Source organism: Mobula birostris, chromosome X, assembly GCF_030028105.1.
Source record: "Mobula birostris isolate sMobBir1 chromosome X, sMobBir1.hap1, whole genome shotgun sequence".
In the NCBI taxonomy this organism is placed as follows: domain Eukaryota; kingdom Metazoa; phylum Chordata; class Chondrichthyes; order Myliobatiformes; family Myliobatidae; genus Mobula; species Mobula birostris.
Window position 1 is genome coordinate 58791497 of NC_092402.1, and position 22967 is coordinate 58814463.

At 45.8% G+C, this 22967-nt stretch overlaps 1 protein-coding gene across 6 annotated transcripts in view; it reads right to left on the minus strand.

The window, feature by feature from the left end:
- Positions 1-22967, minus strand: part of LOC140191922 (diacylglycerol kinase beta-like) — a 159008-nt gene that overhangs the window by 65502 nt on the left and 70539 nt on the right. For 4 of the 6 annotated variants that reach the window (XM_072249796.1, XM_072249795.1, XM_072249791.1 and 1 more), the window contains 3 exons: positions 14805-14909; positions 4900-4976; positions 769-886 (listed from right to left, as the gene is read on the minus strand). In XM_072249796.1, the coding sequence (XP_072105897.1) occupies positions 769-886; positions 4900-4976; positions 14805-14871 (262 nt within the window). In that variant the 5' untranslated portion in view covers positions 14872-14909. Of the gene's footprint in view, positions 1-768; positions 887-4899; positions 4977-14804; positions 14910-17115; positions 17178-17373; positions 17533-22967 lie in introns of those variants that run through there. The other 2 variants (XM_072249793.1, XM_072249794.1) reach the window with 2 other exon arrangements.

The following is a 22967-nucleotide window of genomic DNA, read 5'->3' on the forward strand; positions in this document are numbered from 1 at the left end:
ACAGAATATTTTCAAGGCAAATTGTGTTTGATTGCGCTGATTGAAATTTTTGATGAGTTTACAGGCAAGGTTGATGAAGGGAGCACTTATGGGATCTTCAGAAGATGTAAAGTCCCAATCAAGGCTTCAAAGGGGAACTGGAAAAGTGCTTGAGGGGATCATCTGCAAGGCTGTGGGAAAGAAGCAGAGAAATATGACCAATGGAACCTAATGGGTTGAGTAGCCTTCTGCGTTGTAACCTTTCTATGTTTCTGTGAGGGGGCAAGAGAGTGAGGGAGAGTGATAGAGAGAGTGAAGTGAGAGACAGAGAGGGTGTGTGAAAGAGAGTGACAGCAAAGTGAGAGTAAGGGTGAGTGTGAGAGAGAGAGTGGGAGACAGTAAGAGCGAGAGTCAGAGAGCGAGTGAGAGGGAGTGAGTGTGAGAGAGAGTGCGAGATTGAGAGCGTGTGAGAGTGCTTAAGAGTGGGTGGAGAGTGAGGGTAAAAGCAGGTGAGTGAGAAAGTGAGTGAGGGAGTTTGAGTAGAGTATGAATTTGGGCTGGTATCTGACTGGACAGTCAACATCACTCTGCAATGGTAGAGCATGTGAGACAAACATCAGCCACAAAAGATGTGTGATAATAAAGCCCAAAGGCAGAGCAGTCAAGCACTGAATTTGGTCTTCCGAATAGAAACGTGATCTTTTTATGTGGCTGTGAGCATGGGGCCCAATTGCAGTCCTGTTGTAAAGGTGCTGGGGACTGATTAGGATTTGGGCCATCACTACTCACCTTTCTCACTTGGCCTCGTCTGAAAGGACCAGAAGAGGTGCTGACAAAACTGACTGGGAATGTCTTCCACATCCAGGTAGATCTTCATGAGCGTTCGAAAGCCTTCGAAGTCTATGTTCTGCAAAATCAAATGAGAGCTATAGACGGCAATGCAGCACACTGCCACAGCATCTCCCCCATCAGCAAGCCATACAAAGAGGCAAGCAGGAAAGGCTTTCCAGTCAGACTCGTTTAAAAGAGTGTCAACCTACCCTCATTTGATACCCTGCAACTTTTTTTTTACTTTGCCTTTCATTTTTGCTGAAGCATCTGCATTGTTTGATTGAGGGGCAGCTGGATGCCACAGTGGCACAGCGAGTAGAGCCGCTACCTCACCGAGCCAGCGACCTTGGTTCGATCCTGACCTCTGCTGTCTGGGTGGAGTCTGCACGACTGGTTTCCCGGAGACAGCCAGATTGTGTCAACTCTTTGCGAGGTGGCTTCAGATAATTTCAATATAGTTGTTAGATTCCATTAAATCTTAATCCTGAGGCTGCTCTGCACAAGACCGCGAGGAATTGCGTGGTGAACATGACCCAGTGTATCACGCATACCAGTCCCCCATCCCTTCACTCTGTCCGCACTTCCAGTTGCCTTGGGAAAGCAGCCATCACTATTAAGGGCCCCACCACCCGGGACATTCTCTCTTCTCCTCTCTCCCATCAGGCAGAAGATACAAAAACACGAGGAATTCTGTAGATGCTGGAAGTTCAAGCAACACACATCAAAGTTGCTGGTGAACGCAGCAGGCCAGGCAGCATCTCTAGGAAGAGGTACGGTTGATGTTTCGGGCTGAGACCCTTCGTCAGGACTAACTGAAGGAACAGCTAGTAAGAGATTTGAAAGTGGCGGGGGGGGGGAGATCCAAAATGATAGGAGAAGACAGGAGGGGGAGGGATGGAGCCAAGAGCTGGACAGATGATTGGCAAAAGGGATATGAGAGGATCATGGGACAGGAGGCCTAGGGAGAAGGAAAAGGGGGAGGGGGGGAAAACCCAGAGGATGGGCAAGGGGTATAGTCAGAGGGACAGAGGGAGAAAAAGGATAGAGAGAAAAAGAATGTGTGTATATAAATAAATAAGGGATGGGGTACGAGGGGGCGGTGAGGCATTAGCGGAAGTTTGAGAAGTCGATATTCATGCCATCAGGTTGGAGGCTACCTAGATGGAATATAAGTTGTTGTTCCTCCAACCTGAGTGTGGCTCCATCTTTACAGTAGAGGAGGCCGTGGATAGACATATCAGAATGGGAATGGGACGTGGAATTAAAATGATACAAAAATGAGAATTTTAATAAGGAATTAAAATAAGATACAAAAGCTTGGAGCATGTACCCCCCACAGTTTCTATCCTGTTATAAGACTATTGAACAGATGTCTCATTTGATAAAGGTGAACATTTATCTCTAGATCTGCTCATCGTGGCCCCTGCACCTTATTGTCTCCCTGCACTGCACTTTCTCTGTAACTGCAAAACCATATTCTACAATGTTTCTTTCTCCCTTTTTCTGCCATCTTGATGTACTTATGTATGGAATGATCTGTCTGGATGGCAAGCAAAGGAAAGCTTTTTGCTGCACCTTGGTACCATGTGGCTATAATTAACCAGTTACCAATCATTAATCATGTTCACCCGGATGCCCCAGCTCCCTCCCATATCCCAACAACGTGCGGGTCGTGGGTTGACCAGCCCCTGTAGATTGCCCCCAGTGCGTGGGTGGATGGTAGAACAGAGATGAGGAGGAATTTCTTTAGCCAGAGGGTGCTGAATCTGCGAATTCATCATCACAGACGGCTGTAGAGGCCAAGTCATTGGGTATATTTAAAGCAGAGGTTTATGGGCTTGAGGTGGAGATGGTTGAGAGCTTCAAGTTCCTAGGTGTAAATATTATCGATAACCTGCCCTGGTCCAACCACAGATACCATGTCCAAGAAAGCACACCAGCACAACGGGTTCTTTAGAAGGGTAAGGATATTCGACATGAAACTTCCAGCTGAGTTTCCTGACATGGGTGATTCAGCAGAAAAGTCTACCACTTTATGTTCTATCCCACAGCAAATCACCTTTCCACCTAAGCAGTTCAATAGCCTGTCAGCTCTTTGTGTGGATTCACCAACCAAGTCAGTGGTACCCAGTGACGAGCACAGCCACACACCAATCTTTAGCACCTCTGGGGGTGGGGGCAGTCTCAGACCGCACTGTCCTCTGCACAACCTTGCCAGCAGGAGTCTCAGGCTTTGCCTGAGGGTCTCCAGCAGCAGACAGAGGAGAAGGAGGAGGAGCAACAGGGTCAAGCTGATTGGCCACAGGTTCTCTCGAGGACCCTCCTCCATGGGCTCCATGCACAGACAGGAGGTTTAGAGGTCAGTAATGATAGGCTGCCCCCTTCACACCATCCTTTGGCAATCAGCTGCCAAGACCTGAAGGCCCAAGGTACTTCAGCTATTGTAAGTTTCACGTATCATTGATCCTGCCGGATCATGTTCTCATTTGCAGTGAAAGGTATAGATAGCTCACGCAAGACTGACCATGACAGTTCGTGTTGTGACCATGGCATCAGAACTCAGCAATGCTTGAATGGTAAGTGAGAGAGAGAGTGTGAGAGAGAGTGAGACAGTGAGAGAGTGAGAGAGAGAGTGTGTGTGTGTGTGTGTGTACACATACGTGTAGGCCCTGGAATGAGTTGGTGGGGGTTAGGAGATTAGGGAGGTCAACCACACTCTTGCCTTGAACCCCTCTACCACTGCACACACATCAGCAACAGTCCCCTTGTAGGGCTGAAGGCTGCAATTTAGTGCAGCGTACCTGGATCTCATTTGGCTCCGGAATGAACTGAGTAAAGTCCAGACATCAAACAGCCATGTAAAGAGGCACAGAAACAGGCCCTGTGGCCCATCTAGACCATGCCAAGACCATTCCTACTGCCTTCTCCCGCTGATCTGCACTGGGCCCATAGCCCTCCATATCCCTACTATCCATGGACCTATTCAAACTTCTCTTAAACATTAAAATCGAGCTCACTTGCATTTGTGCTGGAAGCTCGTTCCACACTTTCACGACCCTCTAAGTGAAGAAGTTTCCCCTCATGTTTTTCTTAAACTTTTCACCTTTCACCCTTAACCCATGACCGCTGGTTGTAGTCAAATCCAACCTCAGTGGAAAAAGCTCGCTTGCATTTATCCTATGTATACCCCTCATAATTTTGCATACCTCTATCAAATCTCCTCGCAATCTTCTACGCTCTGAAGAATATTGTCCTAACCTATTCAATCTTTCCTTGTATCTCAGGTCCTCCAGACCTGGCAACATCCTTGTAGGTTTTCTCTGTACTCTTTCAATCTTATTGACATCTTTCCTGTAGGTAGGTGACCAAAACTGCACACAATACTCCAAATTAAGCTTCATCAACATCTTACTCTAACATAACATCCCATCTCCATAACTCAATACATTCATTTATGAAGGCCAATGTGCCAAAAGTTTTCTTTATGACTCTATCCAACTGTGATGCCATCTTCAATAAATTATGAACCTCTATTCCCAGATCCCTTTGTTCTACTGCAGTCTTGACTGCCCTACCGTTCTCTGTGCAAGATCTACCCTGGTTGGTCCTCCCAAAATGCAACACCTTGCACTTGTCTGCATGACTTATCTGCTCTTTCTTGAAAATCTGTGTATAGTTTACGTTTAATTATGTTTTTCCTGTGAATGTTGTGTATCTGAGGGTATGTGCCTGCAATGCTGCTGCAAGTGGGTTTTTCATTATGCCTGAGCACACATCGATTTGTGCAGGTGACAATAAATTTGAGGACATTATACCGGGGGGCAGGTTTTGTGATACGAGTCAATGTCTCAAAATGGAGGAGAGAACAGGTTCCTCATTCCAAAGCAGATCAATGATTATCAGATATTAAAGTTCTCCAGCGGGAGCTGCAGTGCCCAGCAGCTCTGAACCCGGAGATACCTTTCCTTGGCAAGGTGGCACGGCATATGTACAACTTCCCTCATGGGAACAGGGGTGCTGTTGAGTCCGAGCGAGGCACGCGTGCACACACTGTGCAATGTCCATCGCGATCCTGGCAGTAACCCTCACCTGCTCCGTGCTGTATTTCGACAGTCGGCCATTCCCATCAAACTCGCCCAGGACATCCTTCACTTTCTTTGTGGAATCTGCAAAAAGAAGCGACAACAATGATTAAGCCTAGTTACTTACTTATTATGTGACAATGGGAGGCCATTCAGCCTATTGGGCTGATGCTAACTCCTCACAGTCCCATTCCCCCGGATAACCAAAGACGTGTGCAGGGAGAGTGTGACCGTCGTAAATCCATTGAGTTGTACAGCATAGAAACATGTACTTTGGCCCAACTCATCCACGCCAACCTGAGCTAGTCCCATTTGCCTACATTCGGCCCATATTCTTCTAAATGCTTCCATCTGTCTGTCCAAATATCTTTTAAATGTGGTAATTATATTCACCTCTACCACTTCCTCTGGCAACTCACTCAACATGTGCACCACCCTCTTTGTGAGAAAAGGTGCCTCTCAGGTCCTAGATAAATTTTTCCCCTCTCACCTTAAAGCTATGTCCTCAAACTAAGGTAGACCCATTGGTTGCGATGCTTAGGAGATGGAGACGTGAACAGTAGTACACACATGGTAGATGTATACATGTGCAGAACAATCATGGTGGTGGCGATGAAAAATCCCCTCCAAGCAACAGGACGTGTTAGTGACTAATTCTATGCTTACAGATGAGTGGTGTGTGGACCATGTAACATCCACTATAGAAGCACGTAAGCAAAATTAGAGAATATTGTAGATACTCAGCAGGTCAGGCAGCATCCGTAGAAGGAGGAACAGCTAGCAGCTTAGACTGGTGATCCTTCTCTGCAGACTTGCTGACTGTTTCCAATATTTCTGGTTTTGTTTCAGATTGACAACATCAGCAGCTTTTTTTTGGCAGGATGGAATTTCAGTTGGATACACAGAGTTGTGTGAACTTTTCTGCAGAAGAACGAGAGGCGATCTCATTCAAGCCTACAAGCTTCATATGAGGTTTGACGGGGTAGTTGGAAAAAGTGTGTTTCCCCTGGCTGGGGTGTCTAAACCCAGGGGTCAGAGTTTTGGAATAAGTGGGTAACAGTTCAGGAAAGAAATAGAAGCAGAAAACCTACAGCACAATACAGGCCCTTCGGCCCACAAAGCTGTGCCGAACATGTCCTTACCTGAGAAATTACCCAGGGTTACCCATAGCCCTCTAGTTTTCTGAGCTCTATATACCTGTCCAGGCGTCTCTTAAAAGATCCTATCGTACCTGCCTCCATCACTGTCACTGGCAGCCTATTCCACGCACTCACCACTCTCTGCGTAAAAAAACTTACCCCTGACATCTCCTCTGTACCTACTTCCAAGCACCTTAAGACTGTGCCCTCTCATGCTAGCCATTTCAGCCCTGGGAAAAAGCCTCTGACTATCCTCATGATCAATGCGTCTCATCATCTTATACACCTCTATCAGGTCACCTCTCATCCTCCATTGCTCCAAGGAGAAAAGGCCGAGTTCACTCAACCTATTCTCATAAGGCATGCTCCCCAATCCAGGCAACACCTTGTAAATCTCCTCTGCACCCTTTCTATGGTTTCCACATCCTTCCTATAGTGAGGCGACCAGAAATGAGCACAGTACTCCAAGTGGGGTCTGACCAGGGTCCTATATAGCTGCAACATTACCTCTCGGCTCCTCAACTCAATCCCATGATTGATGAAGGCCAATGCACCGTATGCCTTCTTAACCAATGAAGAGAAATTCCTTCCTACAGAGCGTGGTGGGTCTTTGGAATTCTCTATATAACATAGAACAGTACAGCATAGCAAAAGGCCACCATATCTGTCCAAAGATAATGCTAAATTAAAAACTACATCACTTCTGCCTGCACATGATCTACATCCCTCCATTCCCTGCCTGTACATGTGTCTGTCTCACAGCTTCTGAAATGTTTCTATTGTATCTGCTTCCACCACCACCCTTAGCAGACCATTCAACGCACTCAGTAGTGTCTGTGCAAAACAACTTGCCCTGTAAACTTTCCCCCTCTCACCTTAAATGTATGCCCTCTAGTAACTGACATTTCTGTCCAAGAGGCCTGTGGAGGCCTAGTCACTGAGCATACACAAGAGTGATCAATACATTTCTGGATCAGATTCAGAATCAAAACCACACTTGTTATCACTGATTTATATGAGGTGAAATTTTGTTGTTCTGCAGCAGCAGTACCATTCGAATTTCTATAAATTTGTGAATCTTGGCGGAATTGAGAGCTACAAGGTTTCTGAAGGAAGATGATGTTGAGGTAAGTGATTAGTCATGATCTTATTGAACGGCGGATAAGGCATAAAGAGGCTAAAAGGCCTCCTGCTGCTTTCATTTCTTCTGCTCCTGTGTTTCTTTTATTGAAGGTTTGGTGAGGCATATCACTAGCTGCAACACTGCGGGAACTGCGTGCACTTGTTATGGGTGGTGGGAGGGGGGCTGAAGGGAACTCCACAGAGCCTTGCCGTGAAAGTCCTTGCTGAAGGTGAGTCAGAGCTTCGGAGGGATTCACAGAGTCATAGCGCAAAACACCATAGATACGGGCCCTTCAGCTCCCCCAGCCGATGCTAAACAAGATGTCCATCCAGCTGCCCTGCCCCACCCCTCCAAGTGCTTCTTAAGTAATACTATTGTACCTGCCTTAATCACTTCCTCTGGCAGCTCATTCCATTTTCTCGCTACTTTCTGAGTGGAAAAAGTTGCCCCTTTTAAATTTCTCCCTTCTCACCCTAAGCCTATGCCTCCTAGCTTTGAACCACCTTACCCTGGTGAAAAGACGGCTACCATCCACCTTATCTTTGCCTCTCGTAACTTTAAACATTTCTATTTGCTTGTCCCTCTTACACTCCGAGGAATAAAGACTTAGCCTGGCTAACCTCTTCCTATAACTCAGCCCTCCAGTCCTGGCAAAATCGTTGTAAATCTTTCCTACACCCTTTCCAGTTTAAGCACGTTTTTTTGAGGTGGGAGAGCGGTGGTGCCAACATTCACGAGCAAGGAGATGATGGAGTGCAGACACTCATCTTTAAACTAATGTGATATATTAGTTTAAATGTGATACACTAATGTGATACATTAGGTGCCTGTGATGCTGCTGCAAGTAAGTCTTTCATTGTAACTGTACCTCATCATACTTTTGAGCACATGACAATAAACTTGACTCATCCTGAAAACAAAGGTCGGGTAGGACAGGCTTGCATTGACTGGATCTTAAAAAGCGAGAGGAGACTTGATTGGAATATCTAACATCCTGAGGGGGCCTTCTCTCAGAAGGCATTCAATTACTGGGACTCTTCCTCAATGTGCAGTGGAAGCACAGTGTGTGTATGCTTTTAAGGCAGGCGGAGATTGATTCATGAAAAGAAGATAAAAGGTTACTGTGGGTAGACAGGAATGCAGGGCTGAGGTTATAGCTAGATCAGCAACAAGCTTATTAAGTGGAGGAGTCGAGAGAATGTCATTCATTAACTCTTCTTTCAGATACAGAGTTCCAGATGAGGTTGTAACAGAAGATGAACAGAACAGAATTAACAGGGTGGATGTGGAGAGGATATTTCCTGTAGTGGGGGAGTCTAGGACCAGAGGGAGCAGCCTCAGAATACAAGGACATCCCTTTAGGAAAAAAAGTGAGAAGGAATTTCTTTTTCCAGAGGATGGTGAATCCGTGGAATTCATTGCCACAGTTGTCCGTGGAAGCTGATAGGTTCTTGATTAGTCAGGATGTCAAAGAAGGCAAGAGGGTGGGGTCGAGAGAGATGATAAATCAGCCGTGATGAAATGGTGGAGCAGACTCGGTGGGTCAACTGGCCTAATTCTGCTCTTGCGTCCTGTGGTCTAAGAGAGCTCTCCTTTTGCTACAGGTAACTGTAAAGATTGGAGGCAATTTACCATTGCAACATTCTCACCACTGTCCACAGCACGGGCAGAGAATGGTGTAACATCACCCATTCCTTCAGAGGCAGATGAACAAGGTTTGCACGAAGGCAACCCCCCTGTCTCTGGGTTTACAGTCTGCAACCTGACAAACAAGTGTACAAGGCAACACTCGCCAGGACTGGCAAGGCTGCTGGAGACTAAAATTCCAGTTGGAATAAGAATCAAGAATCAACTTTATTCACCATATACATTTATAATGCCTTAGGAATTCACAGTGGTGTGTTGGGCAGGGTGTGACATGCAGCAAAAAAACATTCAATAATTGTACAGAGTAATTAAATAAAAATAAAGCTAGAGGTTAAAGGACAGATAAGGAATAAACGTGCATAAATACCAGCAGGAATTTACAATGTCAACAGCATTATAATCAGATAGAGGTAGAGAGGAAGGACAAACATGCTTTCTATAACAACAGGATAGCTAAAGAGGTTTCACCCACTAAAACAGACAACCTGATGTGAAAAATCAAAAAAAACTGCAGAGGCTGAAAATCTGAAATCTCAGTAGCTCAGGCGGCATCTGTGAAGAGAGAGACAGTTAATGTCTTGTACTGGTGTGCTGTCACAGAACAACGAAGTTCATGGCACATGTCAGTGATAATGAACCTGATCTGATTCTCTCAAATAAAGTACAGTATTACAGTTACAAAGAAAGTGCAGTGCAAGTAGACAATACGGTGCAAGACAATGATAAAGTAGATTGTGAGGTTAAGAGTCAGGCTTATCATATTAGGAAACCATTCAATAGTCTTATAACATCGGAGTAGAAGCTGCCCTTGAGCCTGGTGGTCCTTGTTTTTGAATGTTCATGTCTTCTACCTGATGAGAGGGGAGAGAAGAGAGGATGTCTGGGATGGGTGGTTAGCATCAGGGTTTAGGGTTAGTGCTGAGAAAACTCTCTTGGTAATAAGCTATTGACAGCATCAAGCACTTCAAAGCCAAAGATCGTATGCTGATGTGAACGAGAAAAGTGACCAAACTGCAGGATAGGAAGTAGCTTACAGGACATGACTTGCCAAGTACAAACAGGTACTTACTGAAAAGGACCCATAAGTGACTGATGACAAGATTAGATAAGATGGCCGGCATGCTTTCCTCAGCTCATTGGTTTGCCTGCTTTAATTTTTCCTTTCTTCACCCTTTTCCTCTTTCACTAATTCACCTACTTCCCTGCCTCATTACTTATCATACAATCAGAGTCATGCCCCACAGGCTGTTTGGACCTACTGGGCAGTTTGATCATGCCAACCTTTTTGTCTAACTGCACTAAACCCACTTGCCTGCACTAGGACCGTATCCCACTAGACCTCCCTGACTGAAGTGCCTAACAAAAGTAGTGATTGTAACCGATCCTACCACCCTCTCTGTATAAAGTAACTCTCTCCTCTGATCCCCTCTAAACCTCCTCTCACCTGTAACCTACATTTTTGATAACCCATCCATGGGAAAAATGATTCTGAGTATTTACCATATTGGTGATTTGCTTCTATCAGGTGACCCTCCAGCCCCTTTTGCTCCAGGGAATATAAGTACTCCAATCCAGGCAACATCTCCTCTGCACTCTCCCCAGTGCAACCATATTCTGCCTGTAGAGTGGCGACCAGAACTGCACACAATACTCCAAGAATTTGTAAATTTGCAATATAACGTCTCAACTTTTAAATTTGATCTACAATGCACGTTTTGTGTCACTGCAAACCGTAATTCTGCATTCTGTTATGGCTTTTCCCTTGTACTACCTCAATGGGTAGACCACTTAACGGGGACTGAGAACTGGAGGAGCAAATTTGTAAGGAAATAGCAGATATTTGTAGTAAGCACAAGGTTGTGATTGTGGGAGATTTTAATTTTCCACACATAGACTGGAAAGCCCATTCTGTAAAAGGGCTGGATGGTTTGGAGATTGTCAAATGTGTGCAAGATAGTTTTTTGCAGCAATACATAGAGGTACCAACTAGAGAAGGGGCAGTGTTGGATCTCCTGTTAGGGAATGAGATAGGGCAGGTGACGGAGGTATGTGTTGGGGAGCACTTCGGGTCCAGTGATCACAATACCATTAGTTTTAATATAATTATGGAGAATTCTTTTCTTTGGTATTCACTAAGGAGAAGGATATTGAATTGTGTAAGGTAAAGGAAACAAGAAGGGTAGTTATGGAAAGTATGATGATTAAAGAAGAGGAGGTACTGACGCTTTTAAGGAATATAAAAGTGGATAAGTCTCCGTGTCTGGACAAGATATTCCCTAGGACCTTGAGGGAAGTTAGTGTGGAAATAGCAGGGGCTCTGACAGAAATATTTCAAATGTCATTAGAAACGGGGATGGTGCTGGAGGATTGGCGTATTGCTCATGTGGTTCCATTGTTTAAAAAGGGTTCTAAGAGTAAACCTAGCAATTATCGGCCTGTGAGTTTGACGTCAGTGGTGGGTAAACTGATGGAAAGTATTCTTAGAGATGGTATATATAATTATCTGGATAGACAGGGTCTGATTAGGAACAGTCAACATGGATTTGTGCGTGGAAGGTCATGTTTGACATATTGAATTTTTTGATGAGGTTACTAGGAAAGTTGATGAGGGTAAAGCAGTGGATGTTGTCTATATGGACTTCAGTAAGGCCTTTGACAAGGTTCCACATGGAAGGTTAGTTAGGAAAGTTCAATCGTTAGGCATTAATATCGAAGTAGTAAAATGGATTCAGCAGTGGCTGGATGGGAGACGCCAGAGAGTAGTGGTGGATAACTGTTTGTCAGATTGGAGGACGGTGTGTAGCGGTGTGCCTCAGGGATCTGTACTGGGTCCAATGTTGTTTGTCATATATATTAATGATCTGGATGATGGGGTGGTAAATTGGATTAGTAAGAATGCAGATGATACTAAGATAGGTGGCGTTGTGGATAATGAAGTAGGTTTTCAAAGCTTGCAGAGAGATTTAGGCCAGTTAGAAGAGTGGGCTGAAAGACAGCAGATGGAGTTTAATGCTGAAAAATGTGAGGTGCTACATTTTGGTAGGACTAATCAAAATAGGACATACATGGTAAATGGTAGGGCATTGAAGAATGCTGTAGAACAGAGGGATCTAGGAATAATGGTGCATAGTTCCCTGAAGGTGGAATCTCATGTGGATACGGTGGTATGCTGGCCTTTATTAATCAGAGCATTGAGTATAGGAGTTGGGATGTAATGTTGAAATTGTATACGGCATTGGTAAGGCCAAATCTGGAGTATTGTGTACAGATCTGGTCACCGAATTATAAGAAAGATGTCAATAAAATTGAGAGAGTACAGAGGAGGTTTACTGAAATGTTGCCTGGGTTTCATCTCCTAAGTTACAGAGAAAGGTTGAACAAGTTAGGTCTCTATTCTTTGGAGCGTAGAAGGTTGAGAGGGGACTTGATAGAGGTGTTTAAAATTATGAGGGGGATAGATAGAGTTGATGTGGATAGGCTTTTTCCATTGAGAGTGGGGGAGATTCAAACAAGAGGACATGAGTTGAGAGTTAAAGGGCAAAAGTTTAGGGGTAACATGAGGAGGAACTTCTTTACTCAGAGAGTGGTAGCTGTGTGGAACGAGCTTCCAGCAGAAGTGGTTGAGGCAGGTTCGATGTTGTCGTTTAAAGTTAAATTGGATAGAAAGGAATGGAGGGTTATGGATCAAGTGCAGGTCGGTGGGACTTGGTGAGAGTAAGAGTTCGGCACGGACTAGAAGGGCCAAGATGGCCTGTTTCCGTGCTGTAATTGTTATATGGTTATAAGATCTGTATGGATGACACGTAAAACAATGATTATCACTGTATCTTGGTACATGCAACAATAATAAACCAATTTACCACCTTACAATTGTTGGGATTAAGTTGCATCCGCCAACACAACATTCAACTTCCGAGCCAGACTCATTCATGTCCAGTTGACTTTATTGTCATATGCTTCCTTTTATTTCAAGGATCAAAGATCCAACTTATTCACCAGCCTGTCAGAATGCTCTCATATATTTACATGTATCAGCAATTTGCTGTGGTATGTTGGCATGGCATTCAACAAAAGACGATATTCAACAATTATAAAGCATTATATAAAAATAAAGTTAGAGATTGAAGTATGGATAGGGAATAGAATGGGCATAAATATCATCTTGTATTTACAATTTAAACAGCATTATAAAAAGAGGTTTAAAAAGTTTACAGTGCAGTATCTGGGATAATAGATAGAGGGGAGCGGAGTGGTGCTAACTAGAATAGTTGATCAGATTAACCAAAAGGGGAAAGAAAACTTTAAGAATGATGTGAAGTTTGTGTTTTAACCGCCCTATAGCACCTTGCAGAAGGGAGATTTTGGAAAAGGCAGTTTGCAGGGTGGGTAGTATTTGCAATGATTTTTTCCTGTCCACTTCTTTGTTCTGGACATGTGCAAGTCCTGCAGTGATAGTAGACTGCAGCCAATGATGTTTTCAGCAGACCTGACAGCTTGCTGTAGTTTTTGTGTGCTGTGAGAGGATGCTGCACTGAACCAGACAGTAATGCTGATGTAAAGCCTGATCAAACCTTCAATATCCTAGGTTCCCTAATTTTTGCCTTTCATTTCTGAATTATGTTGGCTATGAACTCTCACTAACTCTATTAAAAGACTCCCACTAGTCAGATGTTGTTGCTCCCCACTTTTGCCATTGGCAGTTCATCCGCTTCCTTCCCTTTTGCAGTTCTGCTCCTTGTCCCCCACCCCTGTGCAATTCATCCCTTGTTAGTCTACCCTCTTCCCTCCCTCATGAGCTTGCCCTGACGTTTGTAACAGGTCCCTGTCTCTGCTCATTTTGTTCCAATGCTCCCCAGTGAGGCTCATGTCCACCTTTGGTAAAAATTGGGACTGCTCCCAAGCAGAGTAGGTTTATGCAGTGAGAGGCAGCAAGCTCGAAAGTGGAAATTTTCCCAGTCCCATGAATCACAAGCACGATTGGGCTTGGTATCATGTTGTGGCCCATGGTGAACTATGCTTAAACAGTCTGGCCAAAGACAGCTTGAGATAGAACAGTAACCCCAAGCAAGTAAGTGATCAGTGGCCATGCATTGATATAATCACATGGTGATCAAAGGCATTCAAACAGAAACTGCAGATCTAAGGAAGTTTGAAGCAGGGAGCGGGGAATTGTGAGCTGGGTTCATTATTTGAACAAAGAGCTGAGTGAGTGTCTGGGACTGAAGTCTGAAGGGTCGTGTAGAGACTGAGTAATTACAGACTCCATGGCAACGACAGCTCCTATCCTGTAGGTACTATGGCAACATCAACATGGAACAGTCTCAAACAAATGAGTGCTCACAAAGCCTGAAGTTGCTACTCCGGTCGGTTTAAGATTAAGCTGTTAGCAGGACAATGTGGAAGATCTGACCATGCCTGTAGTATACGGCAACAAATGTGTACACACATAGACACACACATGCACACATATTTGCACCACAAACATCCACAACACACTCACACATGCAGTTTACATACACTTGTACATATGCAACGCCAGCACATACAAATATATAAGCACATATTCACACACATAAGCACACACACATCACAAACTCACACATACATACACATAAACACAAACCGACTCACGCATTAACGCACACTCACCTCTCTGTACTGAGGACCTGTAATGTTATACTGACCGCACTACCACTTAGCCGCAGCTCCCGGGCTGAGCACCGATTGTTGGAGGTACCGCGTGATAACGGTGCCCCTTGTCCAACCCTTCGGTACCCGCGCACCACGGGACTCTGCCTCGAACTTGACTAAGGTTGACCGGGCTTGGGACAGGTAGGGGGTAGGCTCGACCCGACACGCTGAGACGCCAAGGCGGGGTGGGCGTCCGCCTCATACTCCCCTGCCCTACCTTCCTCCTCCTCCTCCCTCCGGCAGCATGCTCCGCCCACATCGACCCATTGTGATGCACGGGACCGTTTTCACTGGATCCCGGGTCCTACTCACACTCAATGTACTGGTGAAGCTGAGCGAACTCATCGGGACTCAGGGTGGTCCACGCTTTCCCGTCCATCGGCGCTTCCTCGGGGGACTGGCTCCGGCAAGGAACACCTACAGGGGGGTGAGGAGAGAGAGAGAGAGCTCAGATGACAGTCTCTGCACCAGCGTCCTAGCCTACAGCAGCGCTGCGTTGTGTCGGAGCTACTTGCTGCTGCCAGGTCACTTGGCACCTAACACACCGACAACACTGCCACCCTCACAGCCCCTGTAATTCACCGCCTTGCCCGTGAGCCTCCTCTGCCTTGAAGCACAGACCTGAGTGGCGCTGGGGGTGCAAATAGCTCCCGGGCCTTGCCAACGCGAAGTTTGACGGATTCATAGGGGACAGGATTCCCTTCCGACGGCCGACCCTACCCCCCCCCCCTTTCACGCAATGGGATACGGCTGTCACTTCAGGAGCAGAAAAGGCCGAAAGCTCTTGCATTGCATCCAAAGCAAAGAGGGCGGGGTAGACTGTGAGATCTTCTTCCGTGCCCCTCCCCAGTAGGAATTCAGTTTCTACTAAATTCCTCATCGGGCTTATCTAATTCTTAACTTCTGATTTGGGAACATCCCGTATCTGGATGCACCTGGTTCTGTGCATCCAGCCATGCGGACGCTATGGTCAAGAAAGCCCACCAGCACCTCACTTCCTCGGAAAGCTAAGGAGATTCAGCACATCCCCCTTGACCCTCACCAGTTTTACAGATCCACCACAGAGAGCATCCTATCTGGATGCATTACAGCATTTGTCCTGCCTGAAACTGCAAAAAACTGAAAACAACATAGTTCATCGACTCTGTCTACACTTCCAGCTGCCCAGGAAAGCAGCCAACATAATCAAGGACCCCCCCCCCCACCCCATACCGGGACGCTCTCGCTTCTTCCCTCTCAGAGATACAAAAGCTTAAGAACACGTGCCACCAGGCTCAGGGACAGCTCCCGCCCCACGGTTAACACACTCTTGAACACAAGATGAAATCCTGGTTTCCTAATCTCTCTCGTAATCTTGCACCTTCTTGCCTACCTGCACTTTCTTTGTAACTGTTACACTTCATTCTGCATCTTGGTTTCCTTTTTACTACCTTGATACACTTATGCACGGAATGATCTGTCTGGAAGACACTCAAAGCTTTTTACTGTATCTCGATACATGTGAAAATAATAAACCAATTATCAACTAACAATACCCTATCAAGCCCTTTTGGAACGACCCCAGTTTTTTTTATAACAAAAATACGTTTACAACAAATCACATTCTACATACTACAACAAACACAGATACAATAGATACAGTAACAGTGATTAATACAATTACTAACACGAACTAAATTAAATTAAAATATTTCCATCCCTATCATGGATGGCATTTAACTCTTGCGGTGCCTCACGGTCCCGGAACACCTCCATGACACCCGTGAACGCTGCGTGCTCCCTGTTCACGGTTACCCGGGCACGGACATACTCCGGAACATCTCCAGGCAGTCCGCCCCGGCGCTACCAGTTGGGGGGGGGGGGAGCCCAGGCTGTACTCCATGGGTGGAGTGGCACAGTTCTTCCGTCTACAGTCCAGCCACACTGAGGCTTAGGCCATTCACGGGGAGTGGGGAGTTCGATCCTACCATGGGAATCCCTGAATTCAGATTCAGTTGAGGAAATAATTTGGAATTAAAGCTCGTCCCGTGCGGCAGCGAGCAGGAAACTGGCGAGTTGTTTTGAAAACCTATTTGAGCTGACCAAGGACCTTAAGGGAAAGAAAACATCCCTCCTTTTCCGAGCTGGCCCATACCGCAGTTGTGCTCCTGGTCATCGGAAAAGAGAATCAGGCCGCGCTGTGATGCGCACTCTGGCCAAAGAGTCTACAGTCTTGAAGTCAGACCTTAAAGAGCAGAAAAGCCGCCTTAAGGTACACCTGAATGAGCATGGTTGAGGGATTGGACAGCACCAATGTGTTGTGCGAAGGTCTCAATGCAACTCAGTTCTTTAAACTTACATCCCGCACCATAATAAAAAAAAACGCGGTGCCAGGATTGGGAAGTTCGAGCAGACTGGTTTCCAAACGCACCGTGTTCAGACATAAAGGTGAAAACCACCGAAGGGAAGCTCTCAATTAACAAAAGCCAGCAAGTGACCGGACTGCGGGCAGACACCAGCTCTGTGGAACGTCTGCAGCCGCGGCAGGCAGCGCTCTCTCACCCCACCTCTCTCTCTCTCTCTCTTTCTATCTCTCCCTCCCTCTTTTCTCACAGGCAGGCTAATCGTTTAACTAACTGCTTACTGTCCGGGTTCAGCCGCGAGGTCCCGCAGCAGCTCTCCTTTTACCCATATGCACAGCCTCTGCACGCACGCTCAGCGAAACCCAGCGTGGCTCGCGTCGCTTCCTTTCCCTCGGTGGTCGGGCTGAAGATGTGACCTCGCGGCCGCGGCCGTGGCCGCGCACCACGCTCCTTCCAAAGCGCTCACCTTCCTAATGGGCAGCAGAAGCCAGGGAGCTCCCCCCTCCCGCCACCTCCTCACCATCAACCCGCACCCTTACCCCTAGTACTATGTGTCTGGATCCGGGTCTTGTTTCACACTGCAGTGCAGCATCTACTATCCAGCTCGAGCAGGAGGAGTCACTGCACAGTTCAAAGAAATCCAGGCGAGCAACCTTCTGCAGATCAAGCACTGCCTAACTGCTTGTTTGCAGTAGAGTGCAGAGAGCTTAGCTTGTGAATCAGGTCAGGGAAAAACCAAAGCCCCAACCTTTACTCGCTCGGTTGCGACCACAAGAAGGAAGGCCACTGGCAGGTTAAATAATCAGCGGAGCCCAGGGGAGGGCGTAGAGGTAAGGAAAGGGGAGGGCACAGAGATACGATGCACTGTGCAATAAAAGCGAACATTGCCAGTGGAAAAATAGATTCAGACAGCATTTAGAGCATTGCTTCCTCTTACTGCAGGTTTATGTACAACCTGGCACCAGGAAAATAAAAAAAAACGACGGTGACTCACACCTCCAACCTACAGACTTCCTGTTTGCGATATTGTCACAGGGGTTGCAACTTGCACTCTCTGCAGCAGGTATTCCAGTTGCGCAGACCGTCAGGTCCGGCTGCTCGACCGCGCACGGGCTCGAAGGCTCAGGTGGGTTGGGACGCCGTGTCGGCCGGGCATTCCTCTTTCTGTGGCATCTGGACGTCTCATAACCCGTGTGGGGAGGAGATCGGCCAGCTGCCTCAGAGGTCGAGAAGTCAAACCACTTCGCCAGCGGTTGTCCCATTAAAGGCGCGCCAAGGAAGCCGGGCTTTTTCTTGCTCACCTGGCTGTTCATGGGGTTCTCACGCTGACCTGGTTCACGCCATCTACCAAACAATACCTTAGTGAAAGCAGATACCATGCCAAAGCCCCTTCAAATCTCCCAGCTTTGCACACAGACTACCCGTAAGGCCCAAGTAAGAAACGCTGACCATTGGAGCGCGTAAAAGGAGATTCCCGAAAGACCGGTAGGAACTCAGACGCTGAGCTGACGGTCCTGCAAACTACAGGGAATGCTCTTGGGATTGAATAAAGTATTCCTTCAATAACGAGCTATTGCTCTTGAATAAAAAATTCAATAACAAGTTGCTGTGCGCACTTTATGAATTGTGCCTGACTCCAGCAGCCTGGCTCTCTCTCGCTCCTTTCATTGTCACCTGCCTCTCTCACTCCTTCACTCCCAATCCTTCCAGAGTGTATTCATTGAATTCTCACTGTTTCTTCCATACTCTTGACTCGCTTCAGACTTTTCCATCATTGTGCACACGTGTGCGTATTAAGAATACACATGACTATGTTACATGTTTATCTGTTATCACATCCTCTAACAAATCCTGACTCTGAACCCATCTCCTCACTAATACTTCCCTTCATTTACTTTCACCCAATACAAGGCGTACTTCCTTATATAACCAATCTCCTGTATCAGCAGAGAAAATCAATTTATAACATAATATTCTTCTTTGTCTGTAGTTTCTCTCTGCCCGGACCTCTCGGAGAGCTTCTTTACTCTGTCTCCCTCTCTGTATTTCCCTCACTCCACTCTCTTCGCCTGGCTGCCTGGCGGTCACTGGCAACCCACATGAAATACACTTCACAACCTCAGGACACCCCAGGGTGCCTTACACCCAGGGAAGAACAGTCACTGCTATAAACGTACAGATGAACTTGCGTGACAAGCTCCCACGAAAGGCAGCACGATGGTGCCGCCAAAGCTTGCTTACTGCTGCCGTTGATGGTACACCTTAAAGCCCTCTCCCACATTATGTACAATAAGATGGAGTCTTGACCTCACAATCTACCTGTCATCCACTGCGCTTTCTCTGCAGCTGTAACACTTTACTTTGTTGTTGCTTTTCTCTTGTATTATCTCGATGTACCGATGCAATGAAATGATCGGGATAGATTGTATGCAAAACACACTTGTCATGGTACGTGCGGCAATAACAGACCAATTATTAGTTATCATCTCTCTCAATCTTGAAGTACTTAAGTATGGAATGGTCTGTCTGGATGGCACGCAAACCAAAGTTTTTCAGTCCATCTTCGTACATGTGACAATAATAAGCTCATAACAAATTACTTCCAGTAACAAGTGTAAGGACCACTGTCACTAAGTTTGAGTGCTTTCAATCTGCCACTTCCCTCCTTTCCCCTCACCTGCTCCCCTCGCTCCAGGAGGTCTGACCTGGAGGTGGAGAGAAAAGGAGGGAAGGAACATCTTCTAATTTCTCTCCTTATGCCTGCTTCAAGTCAAGTTCAAAGTCAAGTTTATTGTCACAAGTACATGTGTGCATAAGTACAATGAAAAACGTACTTGCAGCAGCATCACAGGTGACTTGTACTTCATTTTCAGTAATATGTAACTATATTATTTGATTAAGCATTCTTTGTAGTTTACATAATTCATTACGGGTTATATGTAAAAGGATGTGAATGGCATATGTCATCACACCACCACATTGTAAGTGTGCACCTCACTAAAGTAAAATGGAGTAAGCGGGTGCCCCTTGTTTATCTTTCAATTAGAACAGAACACTGGCTCTGCTGTTTCAGTCATTCCACAAAGTGAGTTTGAATGGTATTTCAAAGACACTGAACTGAAGCCTGCAGATATCCAACTCCTATGGGAATAGAAAAGAAAAAAGAGAAAAGAAAACTCCTATGAGAATGACATTTGTAACTGTGAAATGCAACAACCAAAAGGCCACACTGGACTTGTATATAGTAAAAACAGGAGGGCTGGCATTGTGGGGCCGTGATTGGGGCTGAGACAACTACAATCTGATTGGAGATCCATCCACCATTTGCATGCCACATCCCCGCAAAAGAGTCAACTGAAAGCAAATTAAGAAAAATACTGGATGATGCCACAGCAGAGTTCAAAGATGGCATTGGAAAACTCAAACATATAGAGGGTAAATTAGTGCTAAATGAAAATGCTACATCAAAGTTTTTATACCATCCGTGATAAAGTAGCCAGTGAGTTAGATTGCATGGAGGCTGAAGAAATTATATCCAAGGTTGAACGGAGCCCATGGGCAATGCTAGTGGTCCCAGTGACTAAGAAGAATGGGTCTGTCAGGATCTAATGTGATTTTAAGGTCACCATCAACCTAATACTAAAAGTAGATCAATACTCTCTGCCTAGGACAGAGAATATCATTGCAAATGTTTCTGGAGGGAAACACTTCAGCAAAGTGGACTTAGCTGAGGCCTGCCTACAGATGGAGATGGAAGAAAAGTCCAAAGTGTTTCTCACCATAAACACTCACAAAGGACGTCATCACTATAACAGGCTTATTTTGGAGCAACATCTGCACCAGCACTTTGGCAGAAAGCTATGGACCAGGTGTTGCAAGACTGCCCAGGCACTCAGTGTTAGTTGGATGACATCATTGTTGCTGGTGAGGATGACAAAGAACATCTCCAATATCTCAAAACAGTGTAAAAAAGATTAGAAAATTATGGGCTTAAAGCATAATGCAACAAGTTTGAATTTTTCAAACCAAGCACCACATACAGTGGTGAGAAAATTCATGCCCATGGATTACACAAGTGTGCTGAGAAAATTCAAGCAGTGCTGGATGCCCCAAGGCCAAAGGACAGGTCACAGTTGTGGTTCTTTTCAAGATTTGTCAATCACTATAACAGGTTCCTGCCAAACCTGGCTACTGTGCTCCACCCCTTGAACTCATCACTACAGGTCGGGAAGAAATGGCAATGGACAAAGCAGTGTGAGGTGGCTTCCCAAAAGACAAATGAAATAGTGATGGTAGACACTGTACTCACCCATTATGATTTATATTGTCTAGTGAAGCTTGCCTGCAATACCTTGCCTAAGGCTTATGGTATAGGAGCAGTCATGTCACATGTTATGAGTGAAGGAAGTGAACACCCCATAGCCCTTGTATCACATTTCTTTGCCGCCACAGAGAAAAATTACACACAGATTGACAGAGAGGCCTCGAGGTGTGGTCAAATGAAAGCATTGGCTCAAAGCTCTGTCTGGTGGCCTGGGGCAGATCAGCAGGTGGAGCAGCTTGCCGTGCAGTGTCTGGGATGCCAACACATCCAGAAGATGTAAAGAGCAGTGCCACTCCATCCCAGGGAATGGCCTGCATTGTCCTGGCAGAGGATTCATGTGGATTTTTTTGGACCATTCATGGGCACAAATTTCTTGGTAGTAGTGGATACAGCTACAAAGTGGACAGAGGTGTAACCAATAGCCTCCAGTAAACAGCCTTGCACACTGTTGACGTGTTGAGAAAACTCTTCTCAAGGACTGGTGTTCCAGAACACAGTCAGTGAGAATGGACCACAGTTTGTTGAGGGACAGTTTCAGTTATTCCTAAAATGAATGGAATAAGACATATTACATGTGCACTGTACAACCCAGCTACAAATGGCTTGGCGGAAAGGTTTGTCCAGTGTCTAAAGAAGGCACTGCAATCAATGTCAGCAGAACACACAACACTGTCACTGAATCAGTAGCTCTCCAATTTCCTCCTTTGCATATCGCAATGCAGCACACTTCACGACCAACATCTCACTAGCCATGCTGTTCCTGGGTGGTTCCTTGTGTTCATGCTTGGATCTCCTCAAACCCAACCTCAGAAGGAGTATGCAGGACAAACAGCTGAGACAAATTGAGGGCTCCTTAAACAAGGAGGTTTGATGTTTCACTTCTTCACAAGCAGTCCTGACGAAGGACTACAGAGGTGATCAAAAGTGGGTACTTGGGAAGATTAAGGACAGAACTGGAGATGACATATCGATCAGTTGAGGAGAGCAGAGTCAATTGTTTGAAAAGAAAGGTGGTTAGTGCGGTCAGGATCACTGCACTCCCGGAGTCAACCACCACGGAGGAGAGCCCGGAACCTGATATTGTAACACAGCCACAATTCTCATTTGTCAAGCAGAGTAATCCCATTGTCAGGAAAGACATTATCCCACAAGAGGAAGAAATCCTCCACATTGATTAAGTCTTTAGGCCCAAATGACACAATTTAAAATTTACTATGTCTTTATAGTAGTTGCATTATAAAGTATACTGTATATATCTGTATAGAAGTTAAAACCTATGTACTTGTAACTCGTATATAAACTGAACTGGTGATCAGGGTTGTGCTGTTTGGTTCAAGAGCTGAATGGTTGAAGGGAAGCAGCTGTTCTTGAACCTGGTGGTGTGGGTCTTCAGGCTTCTGTACCTCCTGCTTGAGGGTTGCTGCAAGAGATAGCATGATTCAGATTGTGCCTTGTCCACCAGACCCACACAACTCCAGTTTCCACCCATCTGCTGCCCTTGCCCCTGTGTCAGCAGACATTGTGAATGATTCTCTCTCCTCAAGTCCCAACTCTTTCCCCATCAACCTCTTCTCAAACAACCCATTCTTGTGACCTTCCTTTTCTCTTCCAAAGTCTGTGATTGTCTTATAGGTCACGTCACCCTGAGGCACCCACTCATTAGAGTTTACAAGGAGCTGTCCAGTAAACGGTGGGATACTGAACAGTATGGAGGAACAGAGGGATCCTGAAGCACAGATCCCTGATGGTAACAGGGCAAGCACACAAGATGATTAAAAACACACAGGGGATACCTACCCTTATAGGTAG